This window comes from Cantharellus anzutake (genome assembly GCF_015039405.1).
Source record: "Cantharellus anzutake strain C23 chromosome Unknown EI90scaffold_2, whole genome shotgun sequence".
Classification (NCBI taxonomy): domain Eukaryota; kingdom Fungi; phylum Basidiomycota; class Agaricomycetes; order Cantharellales; family Hydnaceae; genus Cantharellus; species Cantharellus anzutake.
Genome location: NW_024066952.1, coordinates 991,631 through 1,018,886, shown reverse-complemented (window position 1 = coordinate 1,018,886; position 27,256 = coordinate 991,631). Strand labels below are relative to the sequence as shown.

At 49.4% G+C, this 27,256-nt stretch overlaps 10 protein-coding genes across 10 annotated transcripts; 4 read left to right on the top strand and 6 right to left on the bottom strand.

Moving 5' to 3' along the window:
* Positions 1 to 329: 329 nt before the first annotated feature.
* On the bottom strand, positions 330 to 2,118 carry EI90DRAFT_3030653 (Alpha/Beta hydrolase protein). The gene is made up of 7 exons (XM_039058244.1): positions 1,735 to 2,118; positions 1,271 to 1,675; positions 1,038 to 1,214; positions 884 to 982; positions 753 to 833; positions 619 to 693; positions 330 to 564 (listed from the first exon to the last, which is right to left on the bottom strand). The coding sequence occupies exons 1-7, from the start codon at positions 1,735 to 1,737 to the stop codon at positions 475 to 477; spliced, it is 930 nt and encodes a 309-aa protein (XP_038923358.1). The 5' UTR covers positions 1,738 to 2,118; the 3' UTR covers positions 330 to 474.
* A 1,051-nt stretch (positions 2,119 to 3,169) lies between these two features.
* On the top strand, positions 3,170 to 5,450 carry EI90DRAFT_804213 (uncharacterized protein). Its single transcript, XM_039068075.1, has 4 exons — positions 3,170 to 4,471; positions 4,524 to 5,215; positions 5,271 to 5,296; positions 5,348 to 5,450. The coding sequence occupies exons 1-2, from the start codon at positions 3,289 to 3,291 to the stop codon at positions 5,033 to 5,035; spliced, it is 1,695 nt and encodes a 564-aa protein (XP_038923357.1). The 5' UTR covers positions 3,170 to 3,288; the 3' UTR covers positions 5,036 to 5,215; positions 5,271 to 5,296; positions 5,348 to 5,450.
* Positions 5,451 to 6,145: 695 nt separating this feature from the next.
* On the bottom strand, positions 6,146 to 7,249 carry EI90DRAFT_3030646 (uncharacterized protein). The gene is made up of 5 exons (XM_039058243.1): positions 6,759 to 7,249; positions 6,640 to 6,700; positions 6,485 to 6,582; positions 6,296 to 6,420; positions 6,146 to 6,273 (listed from the first exon to the last, which is right to left on the bottom strand). Exons 1-5 carry the CDS (start codon positions 7,007 to 7,009, stop codon positions 6,164 to 6,166), a joined length of 645 nt encoding a protein of 214 aa, XP_038923356.1. The 5' UTR covers positions 7,010 to 7,249; the 3' UTR covers positions 6,146 to 6,163.
* A 60-nt stretch (positions 7,250 to 7,309) lies between these two features.
* Positions 7,310 to 9,930, top strand: EI90DRAFT_802652 (uncharacterized protein). Its single transcript, XM_039068073.1, has 4 exons — positions 7,310 to 7,396; positions 7,447 to 7,597; positions 7,658 to 8,002; positions 8,060 to 9,930. Exons 2-4 carry the CDS (start codon positions 7,579 to 7,581, stop codon positions 9,685 to 9,687), a joined length of 1,992 nt encoding a protein of 663 aa, XP_038923355.1. The 5' UTR covers positions 7,310 to 7,396; positions 7,447 to 7,578; the 3' UTR covers positions 9,688 to 9,930.
* Positions 9,931 to 10,530: 600 nt separating this feature from the next.
* EI90DRAFT_3115430 (cohesin complex subunit psm1) lies at positions 10,531 to 15,676 on the top strand (the record flags this gene model as incomplete). The annotated part of the gene is made up of 25 exons (XM_039062784.1): positions 10,531 to 10,574; positions 10,643 to 11,129; positions 11,176 to 11,243; positions 11,295 to 11,463; positions 11,518 to 11,718; positions 11,775 to 11,810; positions 11,878 to 12,049; positions 12,110 to 12,179; positions 12,233 to 12,410; positions 12,467 to 12,555; positions 12,608 to 12,744; positions 12,807 to 12,940; positions 13,010 to 13,247; positions 13,298 to 13,399; positions 13,448 to 13,587; positions 13,636 to 13,725; positions 13,778 to 13,958; positions 14,034 to 14,257; positions 14,373 to 14,492; positions 14,546 to 14,656; positions 14,707 to 14,804; positions 14,863 to 14,970; positions 15,027 to 15,311; positions 15,386 to 15,602; positions 15,656 to 15,676. 25 exons carry the CDS (start codon positions 10,531 to 10,533, stop codon positions 15,674 to 15,676), a joined length of 3,720 nt encoding a protein of 1,239 aa, XP_038923354.1.
* EI90DRAFT_804105 (uncharacterized protein) lies at positions 15,630 to 18,151 on the bottom strand. The gene is made up of 3 exons (XM_039068074.1): positions 16,979 to 18,151; positions 16,454 to 16,921; positions 15,630 to 16,396 (listed from the first exon to the last, which is right to left on the bottom strand). Exons 1-3 carry the CDS (start codon positions 17,928 to 17,930, stop codon positions 15,975 to 15,977), a joined length of 1,842 nt encoding a protein of 613 aa, XP_038923353.1. The 5' UTR covers positions 17,931 to 18,151; the 3' UTR covers positions 15,630 to 15,974.
* A 1,579-nt stretch (positions 18,152 to 19,730) lies between these two features.
* EI90DRAFT_2903701 (HAD-like domain-containing protein) lies at positions 19,731 to 20,930 on the bottom strand (the record flags this gene model as incomplete). Its single annotated transcript, XM_039054151.1, has 8 exons — positions 19,731 to 19,924; positions 19,992 to 20,083; positions 20,143 to 20,280; positions 20,342 to 20,420; positions 20,484 to 20,599; positions 20,652 to 20,688; positions 20,755 to 20,789; positions 20,845 to 20,930. 8 exons carry the CDS (start codon positions 20,928 to 20,930, stop codon positions 19,731 to 19,733), a joined length of 777 nt encoding a protein of 258 aa, XP_038923352.1.
* A 202-nt stretch (positions 20,931 to 21,132) lies between these two features.
* EI90DRAFT_2902981 (glutathione S-transferase) lies at positions 21,133 to 22,450 on the bottom strand (the record flags this gene model as incomplete). The annotated part of the gene is made up of 7 exons (XM_039054118.1): positions 21,133 to 21,189; positions 21,268 to 21,384; positions 21,447 to 21,670; positions 21,732 to 21,928; positions 21,979 to 22,129; positions 22,186 to 22,258; positions 22,310 to 22,450. The coding sequence occupies 7 exons, from the start codon at positions 22,448 to 22,450 to the stop codon at positions 21,133 to 21,135; spliced, it is 960 nt and encodes a 319-aa protein (XP_038923351.1).
* Positions 22,451 to 22,673: 223 nt separating this feature from the next.
* Positions 22,674 to 24,091, top strand: EI90DRAFT_3115426 (uncharacterized protein; the record flags this gene model as incomplete). Its single annotated transcript, XM_039062783.1, has 4 exons — positions 22,674 to 22,971; positions 23,040 to 23,325; positions 23,387 to 23,661; positions 23,721 to 24,091. 4 exons carry the CDS (start codon positions 22,674 to 22,676, stop codon positions 24,089 to 24,091), a joined length of 1,230 nt encoding a protein of 409 aa, XP_038923350.1.
* A 426-nt stretch (positions 24,092 to 24,517) lies between these two features.
* On the bottom strand, positions 24,518 to 26,915 carry EI90DRAFT_3030627 (uncharacterized protein). The gene is made up of 5 exons (XM_039058242.1): positions 26,763 to 26,915; positions 26,424 to 26,706; positions 26,114 to 26,373; positions 25,551 to 26,058; positions 24,518 to 25,496 (listed from the first exon to the last, which is right to left on the bottom strand). The coding sequence occupies exons 1-5, from the start codon at positions 26,908 to 26,910 to the stop codon at positions 24,941 to 24,943; spliced, it is 1,755 nt and encodes a 584-aa protein (XP_038923349.1). The 5' UTR covers positions 26,911 to 26,915; the 3' UTR covers positions 24,518 to 24,940.
* Between the last annotated feature and the right edge of the window lie 341 nt (positions 26,916 to 27,256).

Here is a 27,256-nt window from a genome sequence, read left to right as displayed (position 1 = left end):
CTCTATCCTAGGTGCAACCCCCCCCCCCCCCCCCACAGCATTATTCACGTTCTCGGTAATGTGATGATCCATGAAATTTGTAGAGCATGACAGAGCAGCGCGAGAGGCTAGCGGGTGTTCACGGAAGGAGGTGAGCAAGATCGTCAAGGGAACAGTGATAGACAAAACCGTATTCCGTGCGCGTGAAGCCGCTAACAAGGTGTTCAAATCCACCAGGGAACTCATAATTTCGCTTCTCACGTCCCATTTCAGCATCTCAATCCTGCGCCACAAATAATCACACTAAAAGTCGTCTTCATCTAGTGGTGTCCAGAACCAGTCACATCAGGGGCCAGAGTCCATGGTTATTCCGAAGTGCGATATCACAGCTATTTCCATCATGAAGAGGCTCTTTGCCATCGAACCACGAAAACCCTCACTTGTCAACCGGTGCAATCACAACCACACGCGATTCTTACCTAAGGCACAAGAGCTTTATGCATGAGTGATCACCCAGGTTATGCACTCGTTGATAAAGTTCGTTCCTACGCCATCCGGTTCATGATGTAACTCGTGGAAACCGCCCTAAGTTGACGAGAAATTATCAAAATGGATGAAAAACACAACATTGCCACCCACGGGAATCAAGGAATAGCGCTTATCGCTCGCCCTGAGTTTTTCGATAAATGCCTTGGAATCTGCGTAAGAGGTGATCTGATCAAATCGCCCAAACTCAATAAGAAATATCATGACGGCACGAAATTTGTCCCTACGATGTCACCACTTCCGTGGACAACGAGAACAGGAAGGTCCTCAGGCCATCTGTCATAGTGCTTGCCCAATAATTGAGCGCCCTGTATAAAATCGTTCAGGAAAGTGTCTTCCTTCTACCAGACGGCATTACATTGTCCCAGATATCCTTCGCAAGGCCTGCATGGCAAACCGATTTTATAAACGGATCCGCTCGGACAGCCAAGGACACTCGGTTATCTTTTGATAGGAACTAAGTCTGGTGTCAGTATAAACGCACGAGTTCTGTCAAAGAATCTTGAATGAACCTGTGAAAGGAGCCCCCAGTTTATGTCCATGGTGTCGCCTTGATCGGGAGCTGTGAGGAGTCCCTGCTTTATGCCGGGACCAATCGATGGCGAAACAGCAATGATTCCCTTAATTAACTTGACTATTCCCTCGTGAGGGTGAGGTCTACAAGGGAATGAAAGAGACGCTCCACCTCCCTGAAAGTCGGACATCGGTCAGGCACCAGTCCTTGAAGTCAATGTTGTGTGCGCACCATTGAATAGCCAACGAGGAAAACAGGGACATCTCCAACCCTGTCCTTCTCACGCCGAATGAAAAACGCAAGGTCGTTCATTTGCTGCTCCCAGCTCGAAACGGAATACCGTTCCTCGATCAGTGCTTCGCTCAGTTCTTCACCCTTGGTTGCCACGTTATGCCATCGATCGTGCACTGTTCGCCCGAACCCTCTCTGATCGAAAGCAAAGACAGAGATGCCCCTCGCAGTCCACTGAGGGAAAGTGAGTTCATATCTTCCAATGTGTTCGGAGTGTCCATGCACGTAAATGATATGTGCTTGAGGGCGAGGTAAAGCTGGGTGGACGTCGTAAGTGCGTGTGTAGAATTCAGTGTCTTGTGGACCAACAACCCACGACTCTTTGAAGGGGATGAGGTCGAATGCCTATAAATTAAGGGGATACATGGGCTTGAGTGGCGACGGAATGCTAAGGCAAAGCCTACCATCGTACTTGATATGATGTTGGTAGAGGTAATTCTCCCGACCGGGGTACATTGTTCTAAGGTATTTATGTACTATCACAACCGACAATTTTGTTGCAGGGTGGATGGTTCGGTCCAGCTTCGGGACTTTGGTCCCAGTATTTCCGAGAAAAAATTGGGAACCTTTTTTCCTAGGGCCCTTCCAGCTGCGATCGCCTCCCCTGCCACATTGATTTCTCGGCCTGTACCCTATCAACGCAACATGCGGCTCCTGCCCGTGTAGGACCTTGAGCAGTATTTGCTACAATTGAACCAAGCGGCGCCCTTCCAGATGATAACACTTTATATTGAGTTGTTGGTCCCTTTGCCTTTGCGGTGAATTAGAATGGGGGAATGGCTTACTCTGTTGATAACCTTCTCAGAAATAGAACGCCACTTTAACAGTTTACCCAGACAACAGATGAGGTCGCCATCCCTCCGAAGAAACAGCCGGTGTTTACCCAGCGACAGGCAAGTTGACAAAGTGACAAGCATCCATTTCATGAAACCAACCCGTCGCAGTTCAATCGGACGGAGTAGCAGGGGTTCGAGGCGGGCCTCACCAGCTTTTCACCCCTGGAGATCAAGAGGCGCCACTGAGGCTTCTACAAGCGTACGAAGCGGCATCTCTTGCACCGCGAAACTCCGCACTTGTTTCCAAGTGCGGAGTCGCCGGTTCACCGATGTTGAACCGAGATGCAGCCGGATGCTGCAGACCCAGGGATATCAATAGATTTCTCATGCCGTACGTGGCAAAATCGGAGAGGGCATCATGTACAAGCGGAAAACATCCTTCAATTACATTGCTCAACACTTGCTGTCTGATTGAACCACTAGCTACAACACTGACAATTCTCAGCATGTGATAGACTAGTAAGGTTACGACCAAGAGTCGCATTTAGCGAAGGCAATCTGAGGTTTCTGTGGACGCCTTGCATGTCATATCGTGTCATGAAAGTTTAAGGCGGTTGTCCACTTTAAGAAGTTACATAAGCCGTGACCCCGAACGTTTTACGTGTTCTCATTTCCATTTCCGTTCCCACGTTCTTTACCGCGAGGGTTCGTGACACTGGGATCCTGCCTATGTTAGCGCTTGCCCTGTGGCCATGATGCAGGAGTAATTTATTCACGACATTGCGCTGCGGCGCACGGAAGTAGTAATAGTGAAGCGTGAATGTTCCATAAGCATTGCTGGTTTGGCAGCGAGACCTCAACTCATTGATGTGTGGATCATCATGTGCTGTATTCAGTCCACCTCTTGCTGAGCCCACCAACGATTCCAGCAGATTTGATTTCATCAAAAGAAATCCAGGAACGACTCATAGGAACGGCAACTTTTGAGCTATTTTTGAGCGCACGCCGACCTAGCGACGCTCCAAAACTCCAAACCGAACTACAACAACGCCAGCCCACTTTGCACCTTACAATCACCTCTGTAGGACGTCCAACCACGTCCAAGATAGCCGACATAGAGTTGGCAGACGTATGATACTTCTTAGCCTTTGACCCGCGAAGACAGAAACAACCCGCTAGGAGATGTGGGCCGCGAAGCTTCCAGAGGTTATCACCCAGCGAAACCTCGCCGTCTCCTCCACCACCACTGCGGCTGCTGAGCTCGATATCGGGAATGATCCCGTAGCCATTCGCTCTCGTTCGCCCTTGGACAAGGCCCACAACGACTTCTGGGGCCTCCCCTCCAACCCCCTCTCCATCTACCACACGGGGCCCGCCTGGCCGCTGCCTACCGGCCCCCGGGCCCAGCGTGTCCCCAAGGAGGCTAGACCTGTCTGCACCCACACGATCGTACCCGTGTGGCACCAACTAGGCGAACGGATCTACAAGTACTTTGATTCTCGTGAGCTTAAATGGACGAGTATTGACCCCGTCCGCTTTGCTGAAGCTGAAAAGGAACCCGGTCCCCTTTTCCTCTGGGTGGGCGTCATGCCCGGGACTCTCTCCCCCAATGACGCCGAGGACGCGGCCGTGCGTTGCAAGGAGATTCTCTTGGAGTATGAAATCATCGACGTCGAAATCGCGTTCCGCGAGTCCATCTTCACCCGGTTCGCCGGACCACAGCTCCTCGACCACGTCCCCTTCGTTGACCCAATAGCCGACGTACGCGGTCCATTCACTCCGGCACTCGGTCTCCAGATCGCTGCCAAGGCCTTCCCTTACTTCGAAGGGACCGGCTGTCTCTATCTCTGCGAAGGCGGCGGGAGCGATCGGGTCTTCCTCCTTACCGCCCGCCATGTTGCTCTCCCGCCCAGCCAGTATCCTAACGAGCTCTACAACTGCAAGAACAACAGCATGCCTCGTCGCGAGATCATCCACCTCGGTAACAGGGCTTTCCAGAACGCTCTCGAGACCATCATGGACAAGATTGGCCACGAGGATATCATGATCGACAGCTACAAGGACGAGCTTGAGGGTCTGGGAGAGGCCGTCGAGGGCGAGGACGCTAAGACAACCACTAGCCGGAAGGAGTTTGAGGACAGGTTGGCAAAGGCGGAGGCGTCGAAGGCGAGCGGGTACGAGTTCTACGGTAACGTCACTAAGTTCTGGAGCGCAGAGAGCCAGCGCATCCTGGGACATGTCCTCTATGCCCCTCCCATTTCTGTTGGTACTGGCGACAAACAATTTACGGAAGACTGGGCTCTCGTTGAGCTCGACCGCAGGAAGTTCAACTGGAACGTTTTCCGGAGCAACGTCATTCATCTCGGTACGTTTCGATCTATCTCACTGAACTCGTCTAGTCTAACTATTATATCCAGGAACCAAACTTACGGCCGGCCAATTCATGAAGAAGATGTATCCTCACGCTGAGACCCGTGCCGATTTCAAGTATCCGCGTGGCGGCCTCATGCAGCTTCGAGACTTCGTCAAAGATGGCGAGCTGCGCCACCCAACCATGCTCGACGCAAATGGAGAACACTGTTTTATCGTCGTTAAGAACGGTGCCACCACCGCTGTTACCCTCGGTCGTGCGACCGGCATCGAATCGTTCGTTCGTGAATACAAGGATTACGCCATTCACTCGACATCTATGGAGATCGCTGTCTACTCCTACAGTCACAAGGATGGCGCTTTCTCCGCCTCCGGGGACTCTGGGTCTGTCGTCGGTGACGCCAACAGTCGCATCGTCGGCATGCTCACCGGCGGTGCCGGCTGGAACAACTCTACTGACGTTACCTATGTGTCGCCATACTACTTCCTCGATGAGCGTATCAAGAAGGCCTTCCCCAATTCCTACCTCTACCCGATCCCCGACCTTACCCCGGTCTAGTCGCGACATCGATACACGACGACACCGGGGACGCTGGCGAGGCGGTCTCGTCCCTTTTCTTCTAGCTTCTACCTATGTGACTTCTTCTCCTTCCGTCGCACCCTTCTCTTTCTGTCTTGCTCCTTATCTATGGTTCGCTGTCAGTGTCGACGGGTGCTTGACTGGCGAACTGCTGTTTAGGTTCGTCTCTCTTTCCTTCTTATCTCTTCGCATAACTGACGCATTTGACGTCTAGGCCCTGGATAGTGACCCGTTGTTCAGGTTTGTCTCTTTTGTTTTGCCCCTCGTATAACTGACGACCCTGATATCTAGGCTAGACCCTGGCGTAGTGGATTGGATTCATTGTCGAGGTTCGTTTTTCGTATAACTAACGGCCTAGACTGGTAGGCTTGTCGTCTAGTTCGTCTCGTTTCTTTCCTTCCTCCCTTCGTGCAACTGCATCTCGTTCTCTCTCGGACACTCGCAACGTAACCGTGTACTATCCCCCTCCCCCTCCTCTATCCCTTTCGATGACTTGTATACTGAATCGACAATGCTGATTTCGTGTTAGAGTCCGATGCCTAGGTCCGGCATATAGTACGTAGTGCTTATCTCTCTTCGCTGACCACTTCGCCGTCGCGACTCGCTTATTTTTTTTTATCCTTAAAACTCCACTTGTCAACTTCGTCTTACGACTTCACTCTTAATATAAGCGCCATCGTTTGCGGAAATTTGGATACTGAAGCTAACGAGATTGGCGCCTGGGTCTTGGGGATTTGAGAGCTAGCGAAACGCTTTTTGTTATGTTGAGAAAGGAATCGACCCTCTCTATGCGACCTTTTAGTGGTTCCTCAATCGGAGTCAGTCCTTCATGTAATCCAACCAATAGGTTGTCGCCAGCGGTTGGTATGACAGAATTATCAGCTGGTTCCACGATTCTCGAGGTGATCATCATGATAAAGTTGAGGAAGCGTGAACTTTGGGATTGTGTCATTGGGACCATCTGGACCAGATAACGCTGAAAGACACTTCCACCATAGTCAAATAACCCGGATATAAGGTTGTATGAAAATATTTTTTTTTTTTTTATTTTTTTTAGAAAAAAAAAAAAAAAAAATAAAAACGTTATAAGAAGTGTCATTTGGACCATCATTCTGATATGGAAATGTAGCACTGCTTTAAATCTTCAGTGGTATATACATGGCCCTGCATTACTATCCGCACGAAAGCAGTGGGGGGCAGGGGGCCACAAAACTCCCCTTAAGCTTGTAAGGACCCAACCACGCTTTCTGTCCTCTCGGGGCATTCCAAAACCATAAGCCGCTTCATTCGCCTCTCGTTTCGCCGTTTTCTTTTTTCCCTCCATGATGCGCTTCGTTTCGAAGTAAATGTAAGCAGCTTCATACCTAAAAGATGGAGAAAATTAATCTCGGAGAGCGGCAGTACCTATGAAACCGAAGCATTGCTTACGTCCCATTAGCTGCACCCCCTGTTGGCCCTTTTTCCTTCATGAATCTTTGATACGAATTGTTGTTGATGTCACCAATTTCCTTAAGCCAGTGAGTAATCTAGACGAGGGGGTACGATTGAGTTGATTTGACCCCCCAGCGGATACAGTAACTGACTTTGAAACCGGGATTAGTGAGGAGTTGTTTGATTTTGCGACGAATGTCGTTGCAGTCATCACTATGATCGCATGCCAAATAGTCGGCAATTTGTTCTAAGTAAATTATTGGGGGCCTACTAGATTTTGACCTCTCCCCTGCCCCCAAAATGACGTACCGAGTCTACTTCCTCCTCAAACCTAGCTAGCTCAGCCTCACGTTCAGCACTCTTTTCCATCTCCTTGAGCTCCTTCTTGGATAAAGCCGGCTTGCTCGACGACGACGCGTCCGAGTCTTTCAAAACCCGCGCAATTTTCTTGGCAGGCGCGGGCCGTTCGTCGGTTTCCGCGTCAGAAGAAATATCAATCACGTCGGATGTTCTTTTGGGCATCGTGGGTTATTCTGCGAACGCTTCGAAGATGTCAGAATATTGTGGTTGAAGGGCAGGGGCTCCACACTAATTCCAAATATGTAAGGACTTTGGTATTTCCTAAATTGGAAGGCGCATCAATTTTTATTTGGTGTGTCCCTATCGCTGGAGACTAGTATAGACTCAGGATGAGAAATGAACGTGTCCGCCCTCTCACGGAAGACATTGTTCTTGCTTGCGCCGGCCAGCTGCATAATTCCCGGCTTGTTGTCAGCGTAATACCCATTCTTCAAGCGTGGGAATTAGCCGGGTTTGTTGACACCGAGGCAACCATCCACAACTTGTGTCCGACGTCCAAGCCCGTTCCGCTATAGCATCTTGTCTATAGAATGGATGTTGTCACTCAAAGTCGGCCCCTCGTCTATACCACTTTCACAATATATTTACGGGGTTCTTAGCCTACAAGATTCCCCTACTCTTTCTCGCCCCACCTTCACCCAGGTAGGACCGAAACATGGCCGCGTATTGTATGTTTGGGGGGCAGAGGGGCAACATGAAGACTTCTTCGCTCTCGATTGGGTAGAAGAGGAATGGTGCGTTGTGCAGAGCGTGAGTAGTGCACTGCTATTGTATTTCAGGTGAAGAAGCTTTTAATCCTCATCAAGGAAGGAAGGGAACTTGCGCCTGGATCACGCCACGCTCACTCCTCCACTTATTATGAGTTTGAGCAGCACGAATACATTGTAATCTATGGTAGAAGGCATATCTCAGGATATAAGGCATTCGCTGACGACGGCTTTGCAGGCGGTTACGACGATTGCTACTTGCCTGGTCACACAGCGCACGTCTATTCTTTGGACGAATCATCGTGGTTATATAAGTCTCCGGAACCCTCACCATTCGTAGTGACACCAACGCCCCGATCGTACCATACTGCGACTTTCGTGAACGTGGATAATGAACCATACCTCTTTGTCGTCGGCGGTATCCACCATACACGAGGCAACGAAGGTCGTGAGTAACTGTTCCTGACCCTATCGATATCAGTAATGCTACTAATCCCTAAAAAAGGCACATATGTACTCTCAGATCTCAATATCCTGAATCTTCGAAGGCTTGAATGGAGCTCTCTACCGCTTGTGTCGCGTTATCACCATTCCGCTGTCCTACTTCCTGGGAGTTCCCCCCGTATCTTGGTCATTGGTGGCAGGGATTCACGGGGTTTGTGGAGCTCTACGCCATTTGTCATCGACGTCCGTGCCGCCTTGAAGAAATCTGGATTATCCGACATAGACTGCCTGGGTTTACCTTCTCGTACGACAAGTGAGGGACATGACGAGGATGACGACCGGCTCTGGAGTAGTCTCGTACTTCCCATAGGCCCATTCCTGCCCTTTAACAGGCCCTTGTGGCTGGCTCGTGACGGGAGCATCATTTTCGTCTTCGGGTGTGCTGTCGATCCTAATGAGATACCACACGTCCATAATTTGACTTCCGAAATGGCTAGCACGAGTGGGATTCTTGTTTCTTTCCATTTTGATCCTGGTTGGACGACGTGCGTGCAATACTCCGTACTTTCCCAGGTTTCTTCGGCAGATCCATTGGCGACGAACTCGAATCGGAAGTGGGTATGGTTCGGAGTCCTCGACAGTCATCTCGTATTTGATCCTCTGGACGACGATCCAGCATTGATGTCTAGTGGAAGCGAGAAGCTTTTAATGATCCTCTCTACCGACTCTCGTGAGGTCGGACATACGTCAAATGTTGGGCGCGTTGAGTCTGAAGCATCATATAACGCAGTGTTGCTTCCTCTCGCGCGAATCCTACATAGCTCCAGTGACGACAGAGCCAGGAGTTGCCTGGAGAGACATCCAACAATACCTAGTCTTTGTTCGTTTGCAGTGCATGCTCCGCAATTGTGGCACCCCATAGAATCTCCCACCGCATTGGACCGTCGACCACTCTACACTGATACTACAATCATCTGCTCAACTGCGTCGTCTCCCCCCTTGTACGCTCACTCCCTCATCCTTTCTGCACGGTCATCCTTTTTCCGCTCGTTGTTCCAAAGTGGGCTCGCAGAATCTAGCAAAAAGGAAGTCCGCCTGGATGAGCCGTATTTAGTTTCATACGTCTTGCTACATTACTTCTACACAGAGATGCTTCCGCCGTTCTTAGCGCAATATTCCACGGTTCATTCCCAAAGCGTTGGGAAGTCTTCATGGATACAGAATGCGAATGATGCGGTTAAACTTGCATCCGCAACCTTAGTAGCAGCCAGCAAGTATCTTTCTCCGTCCAATCTGACATTCCAACTTCATACACTAATCCGCAAGTGCATCAACACTGGAAATGCAATATGGGCATGGCACGCGGCCTGGTTAACTGGCGATTCTCGAAGCGGTACCATTGATGAATCCACGATTCGATTTCGCCGCGTTAACCAAGACGAGGGCAGTCAAGAGGTTTCAGGATGGCTAGTTGATGTACTTCGAAAAGAGTACATCAGGCAGGCGAGGATTGCCTCTACACCCTCTCGTCGGTTTTTCGAGGAGATTGACAGGTGGTGTGCTCGAAGAGCGAGAAAGTTGCTGGACGAGTTTTCGGAATTTGAAGGCAGTGAGGACCCGGAGTACGCAATAGAAGAAGACGCCCTGGATGCTTTTCTTAGTAGATTGAACACTGGATCTAAATCTTAAATCTGCACTAAAGCCGCGTGTCTGAGTGATTGCACGGTAGGGAGGGCGCAATATCTTGTGCCCCGTCTCGGTGATTCTAATTTCGCCGGGTCGTCATAGTGTGTATTCTTACCAGGACTGGACTGGACCCAGTTTCATGTAGCCTGGTCCATGGATATGTCAAAACCTATGTGTATGCGAGTGAGGGCTCTCAGGTGAAATAGTAGAGCTTCCCAGCATTGCTGCTGATCGTTGCTCGCACTGCAGTCATACCCCAGCAGTGGTGCACTTAGAGATTCCATAGTCTCCGCCGGAGATTGAAGTCCATCAGCGGTTGTGGATTCGAGGCATGGAATGGTCATATGTGTTTGATGCCAATGGAATCATCGAATGCATGAGCCGAGCAGGAAAGTAGTAGCCCAACGCGAGCAGCCGAGCTCGCTGAATTGAAGCCTAGGATGATAGTGGGAATGAAAGCAAGATTGTCGAATCTATCTGGCGGGGGGCTAAGCCCCCAAATGCCCACACAGTGTCATGTGTATAAGATCAGGCTCTTGGGTGGGTGCAGAGTGCATTCTTAAGGGGTCGTCAAAACAGCTGTCTGGGTGATCCGCTCGTGACTTGGATCTGGAATGGAAGTACAACGCAAGTTTAGCAGCCAAGTTGGCATGCATATTTCGGCGTGTGGAGGGTTCCCAGTCGCCTGGCAGCGCTATGAGCAGAAATGGACGATCGAGCGGCCATGTCCGAAAGCGCGTCCGTGACTACATTCTGACGCCTCAATAGCACCGTTGGCCCGACGCATAATCTTTGTTCAAAACTCGATAGGCTGCTCGAGAGCGAGCCGCTTTTTGTTAGGCCGAGATGCCGCTGATACGAATTGAAGTATGCAACTTTAAATCATACCGGTGCGTAGGTTACGCGACGCGCTCCTTTGCAAGTGCTGAGTTGGACGCGCCTGTATGATGCTTTACAGAGGCCATCAAATTATTGGACCCTTTAAAAATTTTACGTCTGTCATTGGCCCGAATGGCGCCGGAAAGTCAAACCTCATGGATGCCATCTCCTTCGTGCTTGGTGTCAAGAGCGCACAACTTCGGAGCAGCCAGCTCAAGGATCTTATCTACCGTGGCAGGAGATTGGCCAGACAAGGGGAAGGCGGTGATGAGGTTATCGACGATCCTGAGTCTGACGGGGAGGATCAAGGAGAAGGTTCTGCTACCAAAGCCTGGGTTCTGGCTGTCTACGAGGAAACTGGAGGGACCCAATACCACTTTCAGCGAACGCAAGTGTTTATAGAGTTGTATCCAGTCTCTTTATTTATACATCTTTTTCGTAGGATATCGACCGCAGGGGGAAGTGAATACCGTCTCAATAATAGAGTCGTCACATACCAAGCATATAACCAAACCCTTGAGAAACACAATATTCTGGTGAAAGCCAAAAATTTCCTCGTATTTCAGGTATGCGGTTGTAAACATCAGCTCCACTCAACTGACACGTTTCAAGGGGGATGTTGAAGCGGTAGCATCTCAGTCACCCAAGGATTTGACGCGCCTCATCGAGCAAATCAGCGGGTAAGATTGCATATTAGTCTTTGCACCCTTTTTTACTCTGACATTATACAGATCACTGGAGCTCTCCGCAGATTACGATCGAACAAAAGCTGCCCAGGATCGTGCGACGGAGAGTGCTACTTTCAGTTACACAAAACGCCGTGGTATTGCTGGTGAAATCAAGCAGTTTAAGGAACAAAAAGCTGAGGCTGAGCGCTTCGAAAGGAAATGCAAGGAACGAGTGAGCCTTTGATTGTTCTCCCTTTCCATGTGTTGAATCTGATTTGACTCCAAGGACTCACAAATCATCAATCGTTTTCTTTGGAGACTATTTCACATTGAAGAGAACATCAATAAAAATACGGCAACGATCAAAGGCAAGAGCAAGGAAATTTCCGGACTCAAAAAAGAACAGGCACAGTCTCCATCCGAACTTCTGGGTTTCTCAATATTCACGCCTCAGATTCTTTCCAGGAAAAGTACAACTCACGGCTGGGTAAAGCTCGCAGTGCCCAGGCTTCCGCTCGGAATGAAGTGCTGAAGCAAGAGCAGATCATCAAGACTACTGAAAAGTTACTTGAGGGTAAGGTATGGTCTTAATCGCGTTGCCATCGGTCAACTTCGGCGAAGTTGTAATGCTTTACTGCCTTCGCAGAACCCCGGTCTCGTCGCTGTCGACACCCAAATAGCGCACACGCAACGGAAGATCGCCAAGGCGAAGGAAATGTCCACCACGGTTGCGAAGGAAGTACTTGAACAAGAGAAATCTCTCACTCGCCTGAGTGATGACCTTGAGACAGTTAGAAAAGCGGCAACAGAGGCGGAAGGTCTGTGCATCTGTTCAATTTGATGGACTGTGGAAGCCGAACGGGCCATGTTCGCAATAGAGGAGCAACGCCGAGCCACTCAGAAGGGTCTGGCCCTTTCTGAAGAGACCCTTTCTGAGTATCGCTCGCTGTGGGTTCTGACAACCAAAGTTACTGGAACACTGAGTAAACGCGTTGTTTTAGGAAGGCGAAAGCTGCAACTGAGGCCGTCAATGAACGCCAACAAATAGAATCATTGACCCGAGATGAGAAGGCCCAATCTCGCAATTTGGCGACCCTTGAGTATAAAAGGGATCAACTAAAGACTCAACGTGAGAAACTCAACCTCGACGTGGAGTCTACAAAAGCCGTCAAAAATGAGGTAATGGGATCATGACTACCGTTTACGAAAAGGCGCTCACGATGCGATGCACCTAGAGTGAGGAGAAGGTCGCCAATTTGCAACAAGAACTGGCGCAAGTTCGGCAGGAGCTTCGAAATCATGAATCGGAGAAACGCCGAATAACGTGAGTGGTGGATGTAATCAGAGGTTCAAGATGAAGGTGACTCTGTTGATAGACAACTCGAGAGGGAAGTAAACGAAAAGCTGGCGGATTGTCACCGGAAACTCCTTGCAGCGGATGTGGATCGTAAGGAAACCGAGCGGGAGGCAAAATTAAAGGAAACTTTCTCTGCCCTCCAGAAGCTGTTCCCAGGTGCGGTGGCGCCCCTTAAGACAGTAAGAGAACACAATTGATGATGATGCTTCAATGTTCAGGAGTCCGAGGTCGAGTCGTGGACCTTTGTAAACCAACTTCGCGCAAGTACGAGATTGCCGTGTCTGTTATTTTGGGTCGAAATATAGACGCCATTGTCGTGGATCACGAAAAAACAGCAATAGATTGTATCGAGGTAAGAACTAGACTATTGAAGTCATTGGCTCCTCTAGCTGGAGCACGAACTAAAGAGTATTATCCCCAGTACATGCGTAATCAGAGAGCGGGAATAGCCACCTTCATCCCGTTGGACACTATTCAAATCAAGCCCGTCAACGACAAATTTCGAAGCATTGCGAAAGGTGCGCGCCTTGCAGTGGATGTGATTCAGTTCGATGCGTCGGTCGAGCGTGCTATGCACCATGCATGCGGCAATGCGTTGGTCTGTGATACCATGGACGTAGCGCGTTATGTTGTTTATGAGAAAGGCCAAGAAGTGAAAGGTACCTCGGTGCCATGATGCCTTATCAATGAATTAACCAGATCCATTTAGCTGTTACACTGGATGGTACCATCATTCACAAGAGCGGCCTTATTACTGGAGGCAAGAGTACTCATGGGAGCGGGAAGAAATGGGAAGAAAATGAAATCCAAGGTGTGCGGAGTCCTTGTTTCTCCGTTCAAGTTACTCAAGCTTTTCCAGGGGTCCGCCGAGCCCAAGAAACCTACCTCTCACAATTAAGGGAACTCCAGAAGGCGAAACCCCGTGGCCAGGTTGAGGAGAACCTTACAAGAGAGCTGTCACGCCTGGAATCAACCTTAGCAATAGCTCGAGACGACCATGTAATGAATCCTCTTCTTAGGAAAGTTGTCTGAGCTGAATCCCCACAGAACGCGAACAAAACACGCCTGACTGGGCTACAAAGTGAGCTTAGACACATCGAGAAAGAGCTGGCGTCGTCGAATCCAGAACACGAGGCTGTGTGTACATCTTATTCCCAAATTTAACACAGCGGACTGAAGGACGGTTTAGATAACTTCTGCCTTGGCAGAATTACGAACCAAGATGGCATCGTTTCAGCAAGTCATTGATGCTGCAGATGACAAAATCTTTGCTTCATTTTGTCGTACTATTAAAGTGAAAACCATCCGCGAATACGAGGAGCGACAGCTTAGAGCTATGCAAGAAGGAGGCGACATCCGCATGCGCTTCAGTACGCAAATAAAAAGATTAACTCATCAGTTGGGTCAAACTTTCTTCCCCCAGTTTGTCTTATATTGATGCCTAGGAAGAGTTTCCTTTGACGAAGCACAACTTCAGGCAACCAGGGACAGATTAACGGCGCTTCAGAAGATCGTCGAGAGCGATCAAGATGTGCTACAGAAACTGGTTGAGAAAAAATCTGCGGTAGAGCAAGAGATCGAGTCTTTAAAATCTGAAATCGGGGATCACAAGTCCACTTTGAAAAACTTATCGGGCGAATTTGAACAAAGAACCAAAGCTCTCGAGGAGGTGAAGAAGGTTGCAGGCAAAGCCAGCAAAGGACTTGATAATGCCTGAAAGAGATTTCTTCCATGGTGAGCAAAATCGCACACTACATTCGCGAATATAGATGCAGTTTGTATAGAACGATGAGATTGAAAGCTTGGCGTCAGAAAGATTCCAGATCTATCGCAAATGTCGGCTGGAAGAGATCGCTTTACCTCTCGAAGAGGGCAGCAGTCTCGATGATGTTCCGTTGGAAGAAGTACGTCTTGTGTGGGATCTCACCGTCAAATCTGATACTATGGTTCTTGCAAGGATGTGGATGATGCGGCTATGGAAGTGGATGACGATGGTTTGCGGCCGCGCCAGGTGCAAGACTACGGGATTGAGGTTGACTTTGGATCACTGGATGAATCTGACAAAGAGGTGTGTCGAGTTAGCCCGGAATTCAAGGATCTGGTGCATTATTCGAATAGGATGGGTCCGCTAGTCACGGAGCGGAGTTGGATGCAGACATAAGCAAAATCATCTCCGAAATCGAGCAGATGACTCCCAATATGAAGGCTATGGCTCGGTGAGTTACCACATTCCCGGTCCGGACCCGCGACTGACGTGCCGGGCCCTGTCTAAAGGTTGGATGACGTAGAAGCAAAGCTTATCGACACTGACAAGGAAACAGAGAAAGCTCGCAAAGAAGTCAAAACAGCTCGGGACGAGTTCAATGCAATTAGGAAAAAGCGGTGAGGCCTCGTCATAGTTTCATGCCACGGTCGTTGTACTAAACAGTGGCCGTCAGCACCGACCTCTTCAACAGAGCGTACTCGCATATTTCAGATGGCATTGACAAGGTTTACAAAGATCTCACAAAGGGAAAAGCAGCTCCACTCGGTGGTGTAGCATACTTGAACTTGGAGGATACAGAGGTAAGTGGGACTACGTCGACGTCTGCCCATGTTCAATGTCCCCTGCTAGGAACCATACCTGGCGGTGTCAAATATACTGCTATGCCCCCAATGAAACGGTTTAGGGATATGGATCAGTTATCTGGCGGAGAAAAAACAGTAGCAGCTCTAGCGCTGCTGTTCGCGATCCACAGGCAAGCACATCTCAGTGATTTCTTTTCGTGCCTAAAAATGGCCAACGCCTTTCTTCCAGTTACCAACCCTCGCCATTCTTCGTTCTGGACGAGGTTGACGCTGCTCTGGATAACACAAATGTCGCAAAGATCGCCAATTACATACGTTCACAAGCCTCAGAAACTTTTCAATTCATAGTGATCAGCTTGAAAGGCTCGCTATACGAGCGGGGCAACTCGTTAGTTGGCATATATCGCGACCAGGATCTGAATAGCTCCAAAACCATGACTCTCGACGTGAGTGGCGTATATTTCTGATCAAATTCACCTGACTGACTTGCTCCACACAGCTCACCGTTTATGCTGAGTAAACTGTGAGCCCAGACTCATTACTTTTGTACTCGTTATGTGAGACTGTTGTAATGTCACGATCTAAATTTAAGAGATATGTAGAGTAAGGTACTTTAATGAAACAATTGAATCTACCATCAAAACGCAAAATCTTCGAAAGCAAAGTGAAGCAACTAACGGGCGGAATGCCGGAGGAAATAGTGAACTTTTATAGACCAAACAAAAATACGAAAAAATTGCAGGGAGCCCAGAAAAAAAAAGTGACAAAGCTACAAAATTTCAAGCAAAGCAAGCAAGACATCAAAGAACGTGAAAAAGTTATGAAATATCATAATGTTTAAGGTCAGGATGGGAAGAATGTGCAGGCGAAGAGGGGGCCCCTGATAACGGCTCAGCGAAATACGAGGAAAGAATAGTAGCGGCTACTGGGGTGACATCAGGAGGGGTGGGGAAATCCCGTATTATGTGAGAGACACGCTCTCGTGGATGGAATTCAAGTCCTCCGTCATCTGATCCAGAAGATACATAGCCAGCTAAGGGAGGAAGGGAGAGACTATCTGGCCGGAAAATAGACACAGGAATATTTGTGGGCTCGAGTTGATCGTCCTGGTCATTATTACTTGTGAAAACAAGCTCTGGAAAGCTTTTGGGCTGTTCAATAACGGGGGTGCTAGAGTGTCTTTGTATGGAATCTTGAATGTTTGGAAGTGATGTGCCTACTTCACCCATGTACATAGATCCTTAGAACGTTCAATCGATCAATTACATGAATTCCCTCTTTTTTTTTGGTGACTTACCACTGTCGGACACTTTTTCTTGGTGGTCTAGCACGGAATGATGGTCCCGATTCGTCTGGTCGTCACCTTCCCCCGATTCAGCTTTGAAAGAGGCTTGAATCCATTCTGTCGTAACATCCAAGTGAATAGGACTATCGGGACGGTGGCTTAACGCATTCGGTGAAGGATGAACCTCGGAGTCAGGTCGATAGAACAAATCCCGAAACTCTTCGAGATCATCCGTTCCCCCTATGATAAGCTCCGGCAGTGCGGATCCGAAAGAGCTTTCGATGTCGGAATGACCACCCATAGGAGGTGTACTGACACTCAGCGACCTTGACCGCTCGTGTCTGATTGTCCTTTCGAGTGGCGAGAGGATCTCTTGGACGGAAATAGAGCGACGAGCACCCCCTTCCCTTGCAAATTGTCGCTGTCCAAGATGGCGTGAAGGTATTGACGAACTGGGTCCGGCGGTAGGGTGCCGTGGTCCTAGATGCGAAGTTTCTTGAGTAGGAGGTGCTATGGTTGGTGGGAAATCTGCCTTGCCATCTTTGAGAAGTTGCGACGAAAGTTGCTGCAGCTCTGCCCCAACGTCAGCGGTCCGTTCGACCCAGGGAGATCGATTGGCTTCCATCATTTCCCTCTCAAATGACTCTTGCACAAGATGCGAAGATGGTCTATCTCCTGTCTCCGAGTTGGAACCCGCGAAAGGATGCGATGACATACTGGTTGGGGTCGAATCCAACATTGAGGGAGCTTCCGACTTTGGAGAGACCGGAAATGGAAATGATGCTTTCCCCGTACTAATTGATCGCTTGTGAGCATGAACTTGCGGAGGTAACCTATGTCTGCTTGCTATATCAGAATGACCCGGAAACCTCCCCGCCAAGACCGGAGAGGATGGATGCGGCCCAGCCCTGATAATCGAAGATGAGGTATTAGGGAGAGACGGGGAGGAACTTCGCGCCCCTTCTGGCGTCACAGGCGGTGTAGAAAGAGCAACACCAATGGATTCTTCGGGAGGCCCAAAGGCACCAGTGTGACGGCGTATATCAACTATTTCAGCGAATGTGGGCTCCGACCAGAAGGTTTGACCGTCAGCGCTTGCACTCAGCGATACACCAGAAATTGCCTCGATGACTGCCTGGTTACTATTCTTCCGCGAGTGCCCTAATGTATCCAAATTTGACCGGACCGCACTTTTGGCACTGTCAAGTCGAGATCGGGGCCGGATCCCCTTATTCTCACTGGAATGCCGGCTCAGCGACGTAACGGCTGATCCGTCAATTGACACCCTAGGCGAATGCGCATGCCCAAAGGCGGCGGCTGCAAGATATTTAAAACTCCCATGCTGAGAGGTTGACTTGGAGGACGTAGTGACAGTACCTGCTTCCGTGGTACCGCTGGCGACGTTCGCCGAGCTTTCTTGAGCGTTAGTGCGTCGCGGAGTAGCGTGTACCGCGTTCGAGGATCGGATGGTGCTCCCGGTTCGGTGCATGCTCAGGGAACGGCTTCGCTTGTTCCCGAATCCGCGTTCAGCATAATGTGCCCATTCCGCACGTTCTGCTGACAACTGCTCATTCTCACGAACGACCCGCACCAAAGGATCCTTATGCGATTCGACCGGGGCAGAACGAGGTGGAACACGCTTCTTTATCAACTTCTTGGTTGGGGTAGGCAAGCACCTCGAGAGTAAATTAGGTTCGGACTCGCGTCGAGATAGCGAATGTGGAGGTGCAAGCGAGTATGGTGATGCGGGAAGATCGTCTGGAAAAACATGCTTTGCCGTGAATTTCGGCCGTGGGTGCGCTACGGCCTGCAGCGTTGACTCGGGTGCCAACGCAAGGGGCAATTCATGGACCGTTCTGACGAGCTTGACAATTGGCTCTGGAACCGGTCGTCGCGCGGCACCACCTGTACGCGACGCCTTTTCCGACAGATTAGGCGCAGAGGTCGACGATCGGAGACGATTCAAGACATAACGAGACTTCGAAGGGACTGGAGGCTTGGTTTGAACTGATCGAGCTGTGGCAAAAGGATGGTGATGCAAAGAGAAGGAAGGATCAACCGTCTCCGCTGAAGTCGGTGCTGATGGCAACACCACAGGTTGAAACTGTTGTCGGGTGGATTGCTCCTTCCGAGCCCCTTCAAACCGAATTTCAGGGCGGAGGCGGGGCGGGGATTTGAGTGCGTCGGAGGCTCTCTGGAAATCTAAAGGCGATGATTTATATGGCTGAAATGGAGTATGCCCGGTGGTGAACGCCCGCGACCTGCCGGTTGGCTTTTTATCTGTTACGGGGGCGGGAAGAGCAGTCCGGTTCAGAGCACCAGCTGAGTACGGATGAGGTCGGTCAAATTGGAAATTCGCATTATGCAATGGCTGGGTAGCCCGTGAGGCATTCGGAGGAGGGATGGGAGCTGGGGCCGATGGAAAGGAGAGCACACCAGTATGTTGAGGGTTGAAAGGGTGACGAAAGGAAGTCCATTGGGTAGGAGGGAGCTCCCTAGAAGGAACTGAGGACCTACGGCGACCTTTTTTGCGGTCACTGTCAGTGACCACCGCTACAGGACTGTTCCCAACACTGCCAACATCCGCTGTTCGCGCAGATGGACGCGATATATGACTAGAATGAGAGATGCGAGATTGCCCGTCAAACTCGGAGAGCGAAGAGCGTGCGTCATGCGTCCCATGGTGGGTCAAGGGCCGCGCGAGCGTAGACCGTCCTCGCTCAAACGGGTCATGATTGGTGAAGTTGTACGACTTGGGCTCCTCGATAGGACCGTTATATGGGATGTACCAGCTTTCTTCTTGACTAGAAGTGCGAAAGGACCGGATGAAACCAGCAAACCGAGTACGTTTCGACTCTGAGGAAACTGCAGCCATTCACCAACTCCCCACCTGAGAGAGTTAAGGTCTAGTAGACGAAGCTGAGAAAATGATGGCGGCGCTACAACAGATCAGGCATTCAGCCACCTTAACAGATCCATCAAAAAAAAAATGTGAGCAGCTCGCCGGGTTCACAAAATAAAACTCCTGAATGTTCTTACCGCTACGAAAGGAGAGGCGAGGGTCAGGAGGAAACGAAAATGTTGAAAAGAAATGAGATATACAAAACAAGCGCATTCGGTGAATCTGTATCCGACTAGCTAGTTTTGGAATTCATTTAATGTTCGGGGAATCCAGTTCAGTGATAAGCGCCCCTGCAAAAATGGCAACTATGTTCACACAAATGAAGCCAATCCCTTAGAAGATGCTTAAGGGTCTAATGACGACTGCCATTCCCATTCTTACATATCGTTAATATTGAAGGACCTCGTCCACTGTTTTCTCTTTCTTGACGATACTCTGCACAACGGGCAGAGCTTTTGTAAAATCAGTGAACAGAATATGGGGTATCCCTTCCCGCTTCACGTAAACCGCAAGATCATTCTGACCTTCGGGCTTATCGTTTTTCACGAACAAGACATCCGCGTGCCTCGCAGCAGATAGGTCTACGTTAATGAAATGTATGAATCCATCAGAACTGCATATGTAAATAATTAATTTGATGATGCGAACCAGAGACACCATCACCAAAAAAGAACAGGATGGGCCGATGCGAAAGTTCCTTGTATGGCAAGATCGCCTGCGACTTGTCGTGCCCGTAACCACTATCCCATAAATCCCATCAGCGATCTCAGGGGAAGCAACCGTGCCAAATTCCGAATACCTGGTAGGATGCCGGAACTTTATGCTCCATTGTCCATCAGGCCGCACTTCAACATCGTTTGAAATAATATCTATCGTCTGTGCGTCCTCTTCGCCTATGAGGTTGGAAAGTACTGCACGAATCAAAGGCGCCATCCCACTGATAAAAGTACTGTCAGAAGTCTGGTCGTTAATTCATCCAAATCCTTTCTCCTATGTACCTCGAAACAATAATGATGGGGACGTTGTTGGACTTGCACCATTCGAAAAATTGTTTGAATCCAGGGTCCAAGATAATATCTTGAGAAAAAATCGGAGCCAGTTGGATTGGTCAGTTGCTTCGCCATGGTAACAACAACGGACTTTTCTTGAGAATCTCTTTGCATTCCTCAAAAGGAGTCTTGACGCTATCCAGCATCTCCTTGAATGCATCCCTAAAAGTGGAACGACCTTCCAGAATATCAAGATTCCCCTCTCGCCTGAACAGGCTAGGTCAACGTGGCACTCTTGTACATCAAGGCTAATCATCACCTTAGTTTCTCGCCAAATCCGTGATTATCCGTCAAGTCTGCCAGGGATTGACGGAAGGCGATTCAGCGAGAGCAAGCGATGGTCTAAAGACGTGTGCACAAACAGTCGTTCGAATCGCGATTGGTGATTGTACCGTCCCTAATCCGATGAACCATTCAGGAGCGCTCTCCGCTGTATGTTCATCGTTCCGTACCAGTCAGACAACACCACGACTGGCGCATCCTTGTATATAGGTGGGTAAGGGAGAGTACTCTCAGGATGGTTGTCATCTGCTGCCATTTTATCCCAGTGTTTCTAGTCTATGAAATCCTGGAGGCGAAGCGTTTCTCGCGCAGTCTGAAGGGCTCTAAGTTGAGATGATCAGGAGATGATCAGAGGTGATCCGACGGACCAAACCGGAAGGCAGAGCACTGCCACTGAGAGCGTACAAGTGTATTGGCTCAGATTTGGACCATATATATACATGACAGAAAAGGTATTCCTACAGAGGCTCAATGTCAACCTTCGGGCCAAGCGGAACGATGCGGGTCGGATTGATCTGTCACAATTAGGACATCCGAACATTGGTCAGAGTTTCATATAATAGTGCACCGGGTCCGTATGCAGCACCGCATACCTGGGGATGAGACCAGTAATAATGGGTTTTGATATGACTAAAGTTCGTCGTATCCTTGAAAGCCGCATTATTCCAGTACAGGTTTTTGACCCATCGATTGATATTCGGGTAGTCGTGCTTATTCCACAACAGTCAGGAATACATCTATATCTTGAAGGATTCAATGAACATGGACGTACTCTGATACTCCCTAAATTACATTTGAAATGCCCGTGGTAAACGGGATCGAAGCGCACGATCGTAGTGTACAGTCGGACATCAGCCTCTGTAAGTTGATCCCCAACAAGGTAATTCTTGTCGCCGGAAAATATCTTCTCCAGTCGGTCAAGAGACTCGAAGAGGCGCTTAACTGCGACATCGTACGCATTTTGGATAGTTGCAAAACCCGCCTTGTACACACCATCTGAGACAGGAGAGTCCTCGTCCGGGCTAAATTCTCAAGACGAGGTAATGAGGTGACGCACTGTTGACTGTATCGTATACCCAGCTATTGGTAGCGTCAATCTCTCCACGCAACGGCTCGGGATAGAGATCGAGCTTCCTTTGGACTTCGCTTGCTGAGAATTGATCGAAGGAAGTATTCAGGATGCGGATTATCTCAGAACTTTCATTATTGACGATCGTTTCATTTTTCTTATCCCACAGTACCGGCACTGTGAATCTGTAGGGATTCTGGCTTGAGATCGGGGATGAAAGAGATCATCCACAAACCGTCCTTTATATTCCGGGTTGACTTGGAAGTATAGCTCTTTGAGATGCTTGAATTCTGGGTGCAAGGAATCTTCCTCCGCCTGGGGGAACGCTGCCGCATTGGCGAACGGCCATCCATTTTCACCCAAGAGTGGCGAGACGATAGTGACACCTTAAGGATATGTTTCACGATTCAATGACGTTTGGAAGCAGGAGTGACTGTCTGACCAATGGCATCTTCAAGTCCTTTTAGCTTTCGCACGATTAAAGTGCGTTGAGCCCAGGGACAGGCAAAAGAGACCTGTCCAGCAGTGAATAAACATCTTATACTCGATCAGCAGGTGATGCGTACATATAAGTGGTATCTTCCAGCTTCTGGGGGAAAGGCACCGTTAGGCTCAATTGTATCGCGAAACACAGATGCCTGTCGCCTGAAATGTCCGTCCTCAGAGGCCCATCTCGTTATATCCGATGTCTGATCATTTGACGGCATTGTTGATATAGCAGACGCGCGAAGCTGCAACTTTCGATAGCTGTAGAGAACACAGTGTCTGTTCAGGGACAAGGGCACCCAAGCAGAGGAGCGGAGGAGCCGGTTTGTGAGCATGCAAAATTGAATACTCGTAATCAGACTTACCTAAGCGATTTGGGCCCAATTTAGGGCTGTTGAGACTTACACCGCCTCAACGCTCCCTCCGCGTCAGTTCATCTGGCAAATGACTTTTACATCGATTGTCTCATTTGGGCTCTTCCTAGCGTTGTGGGCCGTGCGCATTGACGCCCGTAGGACGACTGTCAATGTCACAGTTCTTGACACGGATCCATCTATCTCATACTTACCAGCAATTTCCAAAACTTCTGGGTCGTTCAGGCGGTCCCCGATAGAGAGAGAGCCATGGAAGATTGGGAGCTATCCGAACAAGCCCGGGACTCGTAACTCATCGTTCCATTATTATATCCATCGGAGCAGCGACACAGGCTCGGAGGCGAGAGAAATACGCTTCCATTTCAAAGGTTCGCCGGAATTGAATGCGTTCATTGTGCAAGAAAAGTTGAGCCCAGCCCATGTCTCAAACTGTCAGGTAGCGCTGTGTGGGTTTATGGCGCTCCATTGGATCAACTTGGAGGCTACCCATTAGCGCCGCAAGAAATTTGTTATGAAAATCTAATTTGCTCGAAAATAGATATTAGCGCCATCTATAAGAATGTAGAAAAGCAATCTACTCCTCTATTATGGTCTATGGATAACCTGGACACTTCTATTTACCATCATGTTGTGCTTCGCATGGTTGATGACTCCAAAGCCGAGGACCGCGTCGTAATGTCTCTCAGTAGAATTGAGTATACTGTGCCTCAGGAGAGCATCAAGTGAGTGCGCCTCCACTGTGCGGGAGTTTCGAGTCAACTCATGCTGCGGTGCGGTTTTTAGGCCGCATGCGTTCACTTCCATTCAGAGCCCAAGTTTGGCAATTAGGGCGGATCACCCATCCATTCGATACCGACCCTCTAAGAAGTGCCTAAACCGTGGATGGTTCTTTGGGTGCCGAAAGAGACACATCCCCTGGAAACTCGTAAAGTCCATGACACTGGTGGGTCAAGGGGGAAAGCATCTTCGGACTCAGGAGTTTGCCTTCATGCAAGGCCTCACCACCACTGGTTCGAGATCCCGGAAGCGGATTGTCCGGGCGTCTTTCGCCTTTAAAGGTGTGCAGCCAACCTTTCGCGATTTGGATGTCTCAGCATCAATGTTGACATTGGCTTAGGGTCTGCCGTTTACCTTTACGGAGCGCCGCGATCCCGTATCACATTCCCTCATGTCGATCAGGAAATCTGCTTGGATGGCTCTTGCGAATCACTAGATGCCTACCAAACATATCTCAACTTAGATATGACCAGGTTGGAAAGCAACTCAAGCTGGAGAGTCTCCGCATCGCAAAACCCTTCCGTGGCTCTAACTCCATTAGATCCTGAAGATAGGTCCGTTCTATTGTGGTTCGCGGAAGGTCTCAAACCGACCAAGAAACACGCACTTGTATACAAAGCGGTGAAACCAAACCCGGAGTTGGTTGTGGAAAAAGGCATGAATCTAGACCATATCATCTACACACCGCATGTCGCTGATAATGTGCCGTGAGCGTAATCCTTTGTTTCACAATGTTTCCTTCTCAAATCATGATCCAGGGGTCGGAGCACTTTTTGGAGTGTATTTCTTCTGACGGTCCTTATAGTTTCCAGTTTAAAGGTTGGGGTGGCCTTTTGCAATACTCGAGGCTAAAGCAGCTAACAATATTTAGTTTTTGAATAGAGGAGCACGGAGCAACCAACCTGAGGGGGAGCCCCAACTCGCCTTCAAGTTTCCAACTGCAGGGAAAGTGTTACCGATCCCTCCAAGTCATACAGATTCCCAACGGCATGGCCATGATGCCGGGGCTGAATCATCCCAGGTGGAGTCTCGCCTTCACCGGTAGCGTCGTTCGGTCTGCGTGAACGCTCTTAAGATGTCATACATCCACATTCATGGTCAGGACTATAATTGATACGAAAATGCTCCTCATCAAAAACTGTACGCATGCATTTCTGCCGAGGACGGGATATAATTGTGCCGGCTCTGAACACCCAGGCATACATGGTGAAGGGTGTAGTTGGGGTTGGGACTGCTTGCAACGAGTCAAGTCCGCATATGTCGCACAGACTCGTAGTCGCTGCAGAAAATCGTGAATTGACATGTACGCAGTGTGAAGAAACTAGTGTACAAGAAAACATGGATTGTGTGGTACAAATTTGAAAAACAAACATCAGTGCTAGAGAGGAAGATGACTTGGAGATGTCTGGCTATCTATTGCTAGGGATGAGGATTCATCTATCCAGCAGCTCGAGGGTCATGATTTCCGGATCTGTTATTTAGTGTCTGAAACGCAGATGATGCCTTGGGAAACTCCGACGAGTGGAGCGGGCTGGTAACCAGTCTCTCCTTCGAATTAGCTTAATCAGATTCCCAAGGTTTCATGGGTTCTTCCTCGTCTACCACGCCAGTACTCAAAGGACGACTAGGTCCCGGAAAGGCGGCATGTCCGGAATGAGGGGGCGCGAAAACTACATAATACGGTTGTTGGTGCATTCCAGGAATGTAGGGCAAGTGGTATGGCTGCTGGGGTATAACGGAGTGCACTGGCAATTGACGATTTGTCTCATGATTGGACGCATTTGATGAACCATAGTAAATGGCTCGCCCATCAGTAGCGGGGACAAGTGCATTGCCATAATACGGCAGAGGTGGCGCATATCCAGGGTGCGAGCCGGGTCCAAGCAGTTGTGTACGCTCCGAATGCCCGCCCGAAGGTGGTGGGGATTGAGGTTGCGATGGGACAAAAAGACTGGAGAAGGTGTCCTGATGATCGCGTCTCATATGGTAGAACCAGTACCCAAGAGCGCCGACGGCGGCCATGAAAATGGAAAGCATAATGAAGAATAGAGTCTTGTAGACACTATCAGGACCAGAAGAACTTGGTGGATTGGGATGGGGGTTTGTGTCGATGTTGCTAACGATCGGAACATGTCAGACCTTTGGTCACATCTCGCAAGCATGAACTTACGACGGTTGGGGGATAGGCACCGTTTCGGAGGACTCGGGTGACGGATGCACTGTTGACGGTAAGGAAGAGTGAGATGGCGAGGGCGACGAGAGGTCCTCAACGGTTGTGTATGTCATGAAGTCGATTGTAATGGCAGAAATCTTGCCGCCCCCGCTCGGATTCCTGTCGATCATTCGCACGATGAGCTCGTGCTCTTCATCGTACCTTAGGCCCTCCTTCGACCAGAGGAATACCGAACGGTCAGCAACATTGGGGGATCGGACCGAGGTCGCTCCAACAAGTTGTGATTTGATGGACCCAAACTCAGGCTGAGAGTCGATTTGATTGGATATAGCAGGACGCTTTTTCCCTCCCTGTTCCTCCAGGAAGCCTGCTATTCTCGGATTCAAATATGACTGGTGTAAGTCAAAGTATTCGCATTCGCCATCGAGGCATATCTCCTCGGCTGCGTGGGGAATCTCTTGATCGATCTGGGAGATGGGAGCTCCATACAAGCATACCGCAGAGCCTCGGATTAAGAGAAAAGTTAGCACGGAGCCAGGGAAATGAGGAGAGAGGCTCACCTGTAAACCTAAAGACCGCACGAGGAACGTCATTAGAATGCCAGGGCGCAAATGCTGTCTTGACAAGCGCAAAAGTCTCCTCTACGACTTTCTTATTTCTACCATCCCTGTCCCAAGTGATCACATTGAAGCTCCTTGACTCCCAAGGGGTTTTGCAGTTACCAAAATAATCGCAGTGTCGAGGAAGATACTCGATAGCATGATCCGTATCTTTGATGGTCTTATTCAAAACCGTAACTCCTTGCGGAAGGGGATACACACTAGCGATGGTAAGTAGGGAATGGAGGAAAGACTAGTAATCCCATCTTACGTTTTTTGTACGGGTTCTGCCTCGTATTCGATTCTATGTAAGCTCATAGTTCTGTCATCTATACCCCTTGCCTCAATAAGCCTCAAGATGAAGAAATGAGTGATCCTAGGATCGAGGCCCTCCATGGACCAGATCAGTACGGTCTCGCCTTGCTCAGCATTCGAATACGCCCGCTCCGCTTCGATTTTCCCGCATTGAGTTCCACCGACGCACACCTCCTGCTGTGCGATGAGAGGTTTATCTAAATGCCGCTTTGGCGCACCGTAGAGGTACACGGCAGAAGCTTGCGGGTTCAGAAGTGAGCTGAGGAAGGTGTTTTTTATGGATGCCTCCTCGCACCTTTCACGGAGAAATGAACCTCCCTCGCACTTGCCTCCCGAGTGTTTGGGCGGCCATTTCTAGTGAACCGGAAGGAATGCTTTCGGCCAGTATCGTCTTCATAGCTCTTCAAGCCCCACGGGTTGAATGGCTGACCCTGTGGACCCATGCGCGATGTTTGCGGAAAATACGTGAGGGAGGGATGCGTTGCAAAAAGAACGTTTCTTGTAGATTTTGCATCGACTAGTGCCCAGAAAAGTGCGACGTGGAAGAGGGAGTAAAATACCAGAGCACATCGCATTCTGAGAGAAGGACAAGAGGGGTTGACCATTGACCCCGCGGCTCTGATAAGTAGGGGCCAACTATATTGTGCTCTGGATGCTACCACAACGGTATTCAGTTAATAATCCAGGGCAGCAACAATGCATAGAAGCTCCTTGAAAAGCGATCCTAGCTCTCCACTGCTGTTGGACCGCAGGCAGTGTACCATTCTGGAAGAAGTATGATGCGAACTG

Excerpts from the sequence above, each read along its gene's own strand:
- EI90DRAFT_3030646 (XM_039058243.1), bottom strand. The coding sequence starts at position 7,009 with ATGCCCAAAAGAACATCCGACGTGATTGATATTTCTTCTGACGCGGAA. Across the intron at positions 6,583-6,639 it reads TCACTAATCCCGGTTTCAAA|ATTACTCACTGGCTTAAGGA; the intron begins GTCAGTTACTGT and ends CCCCTCGTCTAG. Across the intron at positions 6,421-6,484 it reads GGGGGTGCAGCTAATGGGAC|GTATGAAGCTGCTTACATTT; the intron begins GTAAGCAATGCT and ends TCCATCTTTTAG.
- EI90DRAFT_804213 (XM_039068075.1), top strand. The coding sequence starts at position 3,289 with ATGTGGGCCGCGAAGCTTCCAGAGGTTATCACCCAGCGAAACCTCGCC. Across the intron at positions 4,472-4,523 it reads GAGCAACGTCATTCATCTCG|GAACCAAACTTACGGCCGGC; the intron begins GTACGTTTCGAT and ends TATTATATCCAG.
- EI90DRAFT_802652 (XM_039068073.1), top strand. Across the intron at positions 8,003-8,059 it reads TACACGAGGCAACGAAGGTC|GCACATATGTACTCTCAGAT; the intron begins GTGAGTAACTGT and ends TCCCTAAAAAAG.
- EI90DRAFT_3030653 (XM_039058244.1), bottom strand. Across the intron at positions 983-1,037 it reads ACTGGGGGCTCCTTTCACAG|TTCCTATCAAAAGATAACCG; the intron begins GTTCATTCAAGA and ends CACCAGACTTAG. Across the intron at positions 834-883 it reads CGAAGGATATCTGGGACAAT|GGCGCTCAATTATTGGGCAA; the intron begins GTAATGCCGTCT and ends GATTTTATACAG.
- EI90DRAFT_804105 (XM_039068074.1), bottom strand. The coding sequence starts at position 17,930 with ATGCACCGAACCGGGAGCACCATCCGATCCTCGAACGCGGTACACGCT. Across the intron at positions 16,922-16,978 it reads GTCGCAACTTCTCAAAGATG|GACCACGGCACCCTACCGCC; the intron begins GCAAGGCAGATT and ends CTTCGCATCTAG. Across the intron at positions 16,397-16,453 it reads AGAAAAAGTGTCCGACAGTG|GATCTATGTACATGGGTGAA; the intron begins GTAAGTCACCAA and ends GAACGTTCTAAG.
- EI90DRAFT_3030627 (XM_039058242.1), bottom strand. The coding sequence starts at position 26,910 with ATGGGTCCACAGGGTCAGCCATTCAACCCGTGGGGCTTGAAGAGCTAT. Across the intron at positions 26,707-26,762 it reads GGTTCATTTCTCCGTGAAAG|CTTCTGCCGTGTACCTCTAC; the intron begins GTGCGAGGAGGC and ends TGAACCCGCAAG. Across the intron at positions 26,059-26,113 it reads TGCGGTCTTTAGGTTTACAG|GCTCTGCGGTATGCTTGTAT; the intron begins GTGAGCCTCTCT and ends TCTTAATCCGAG.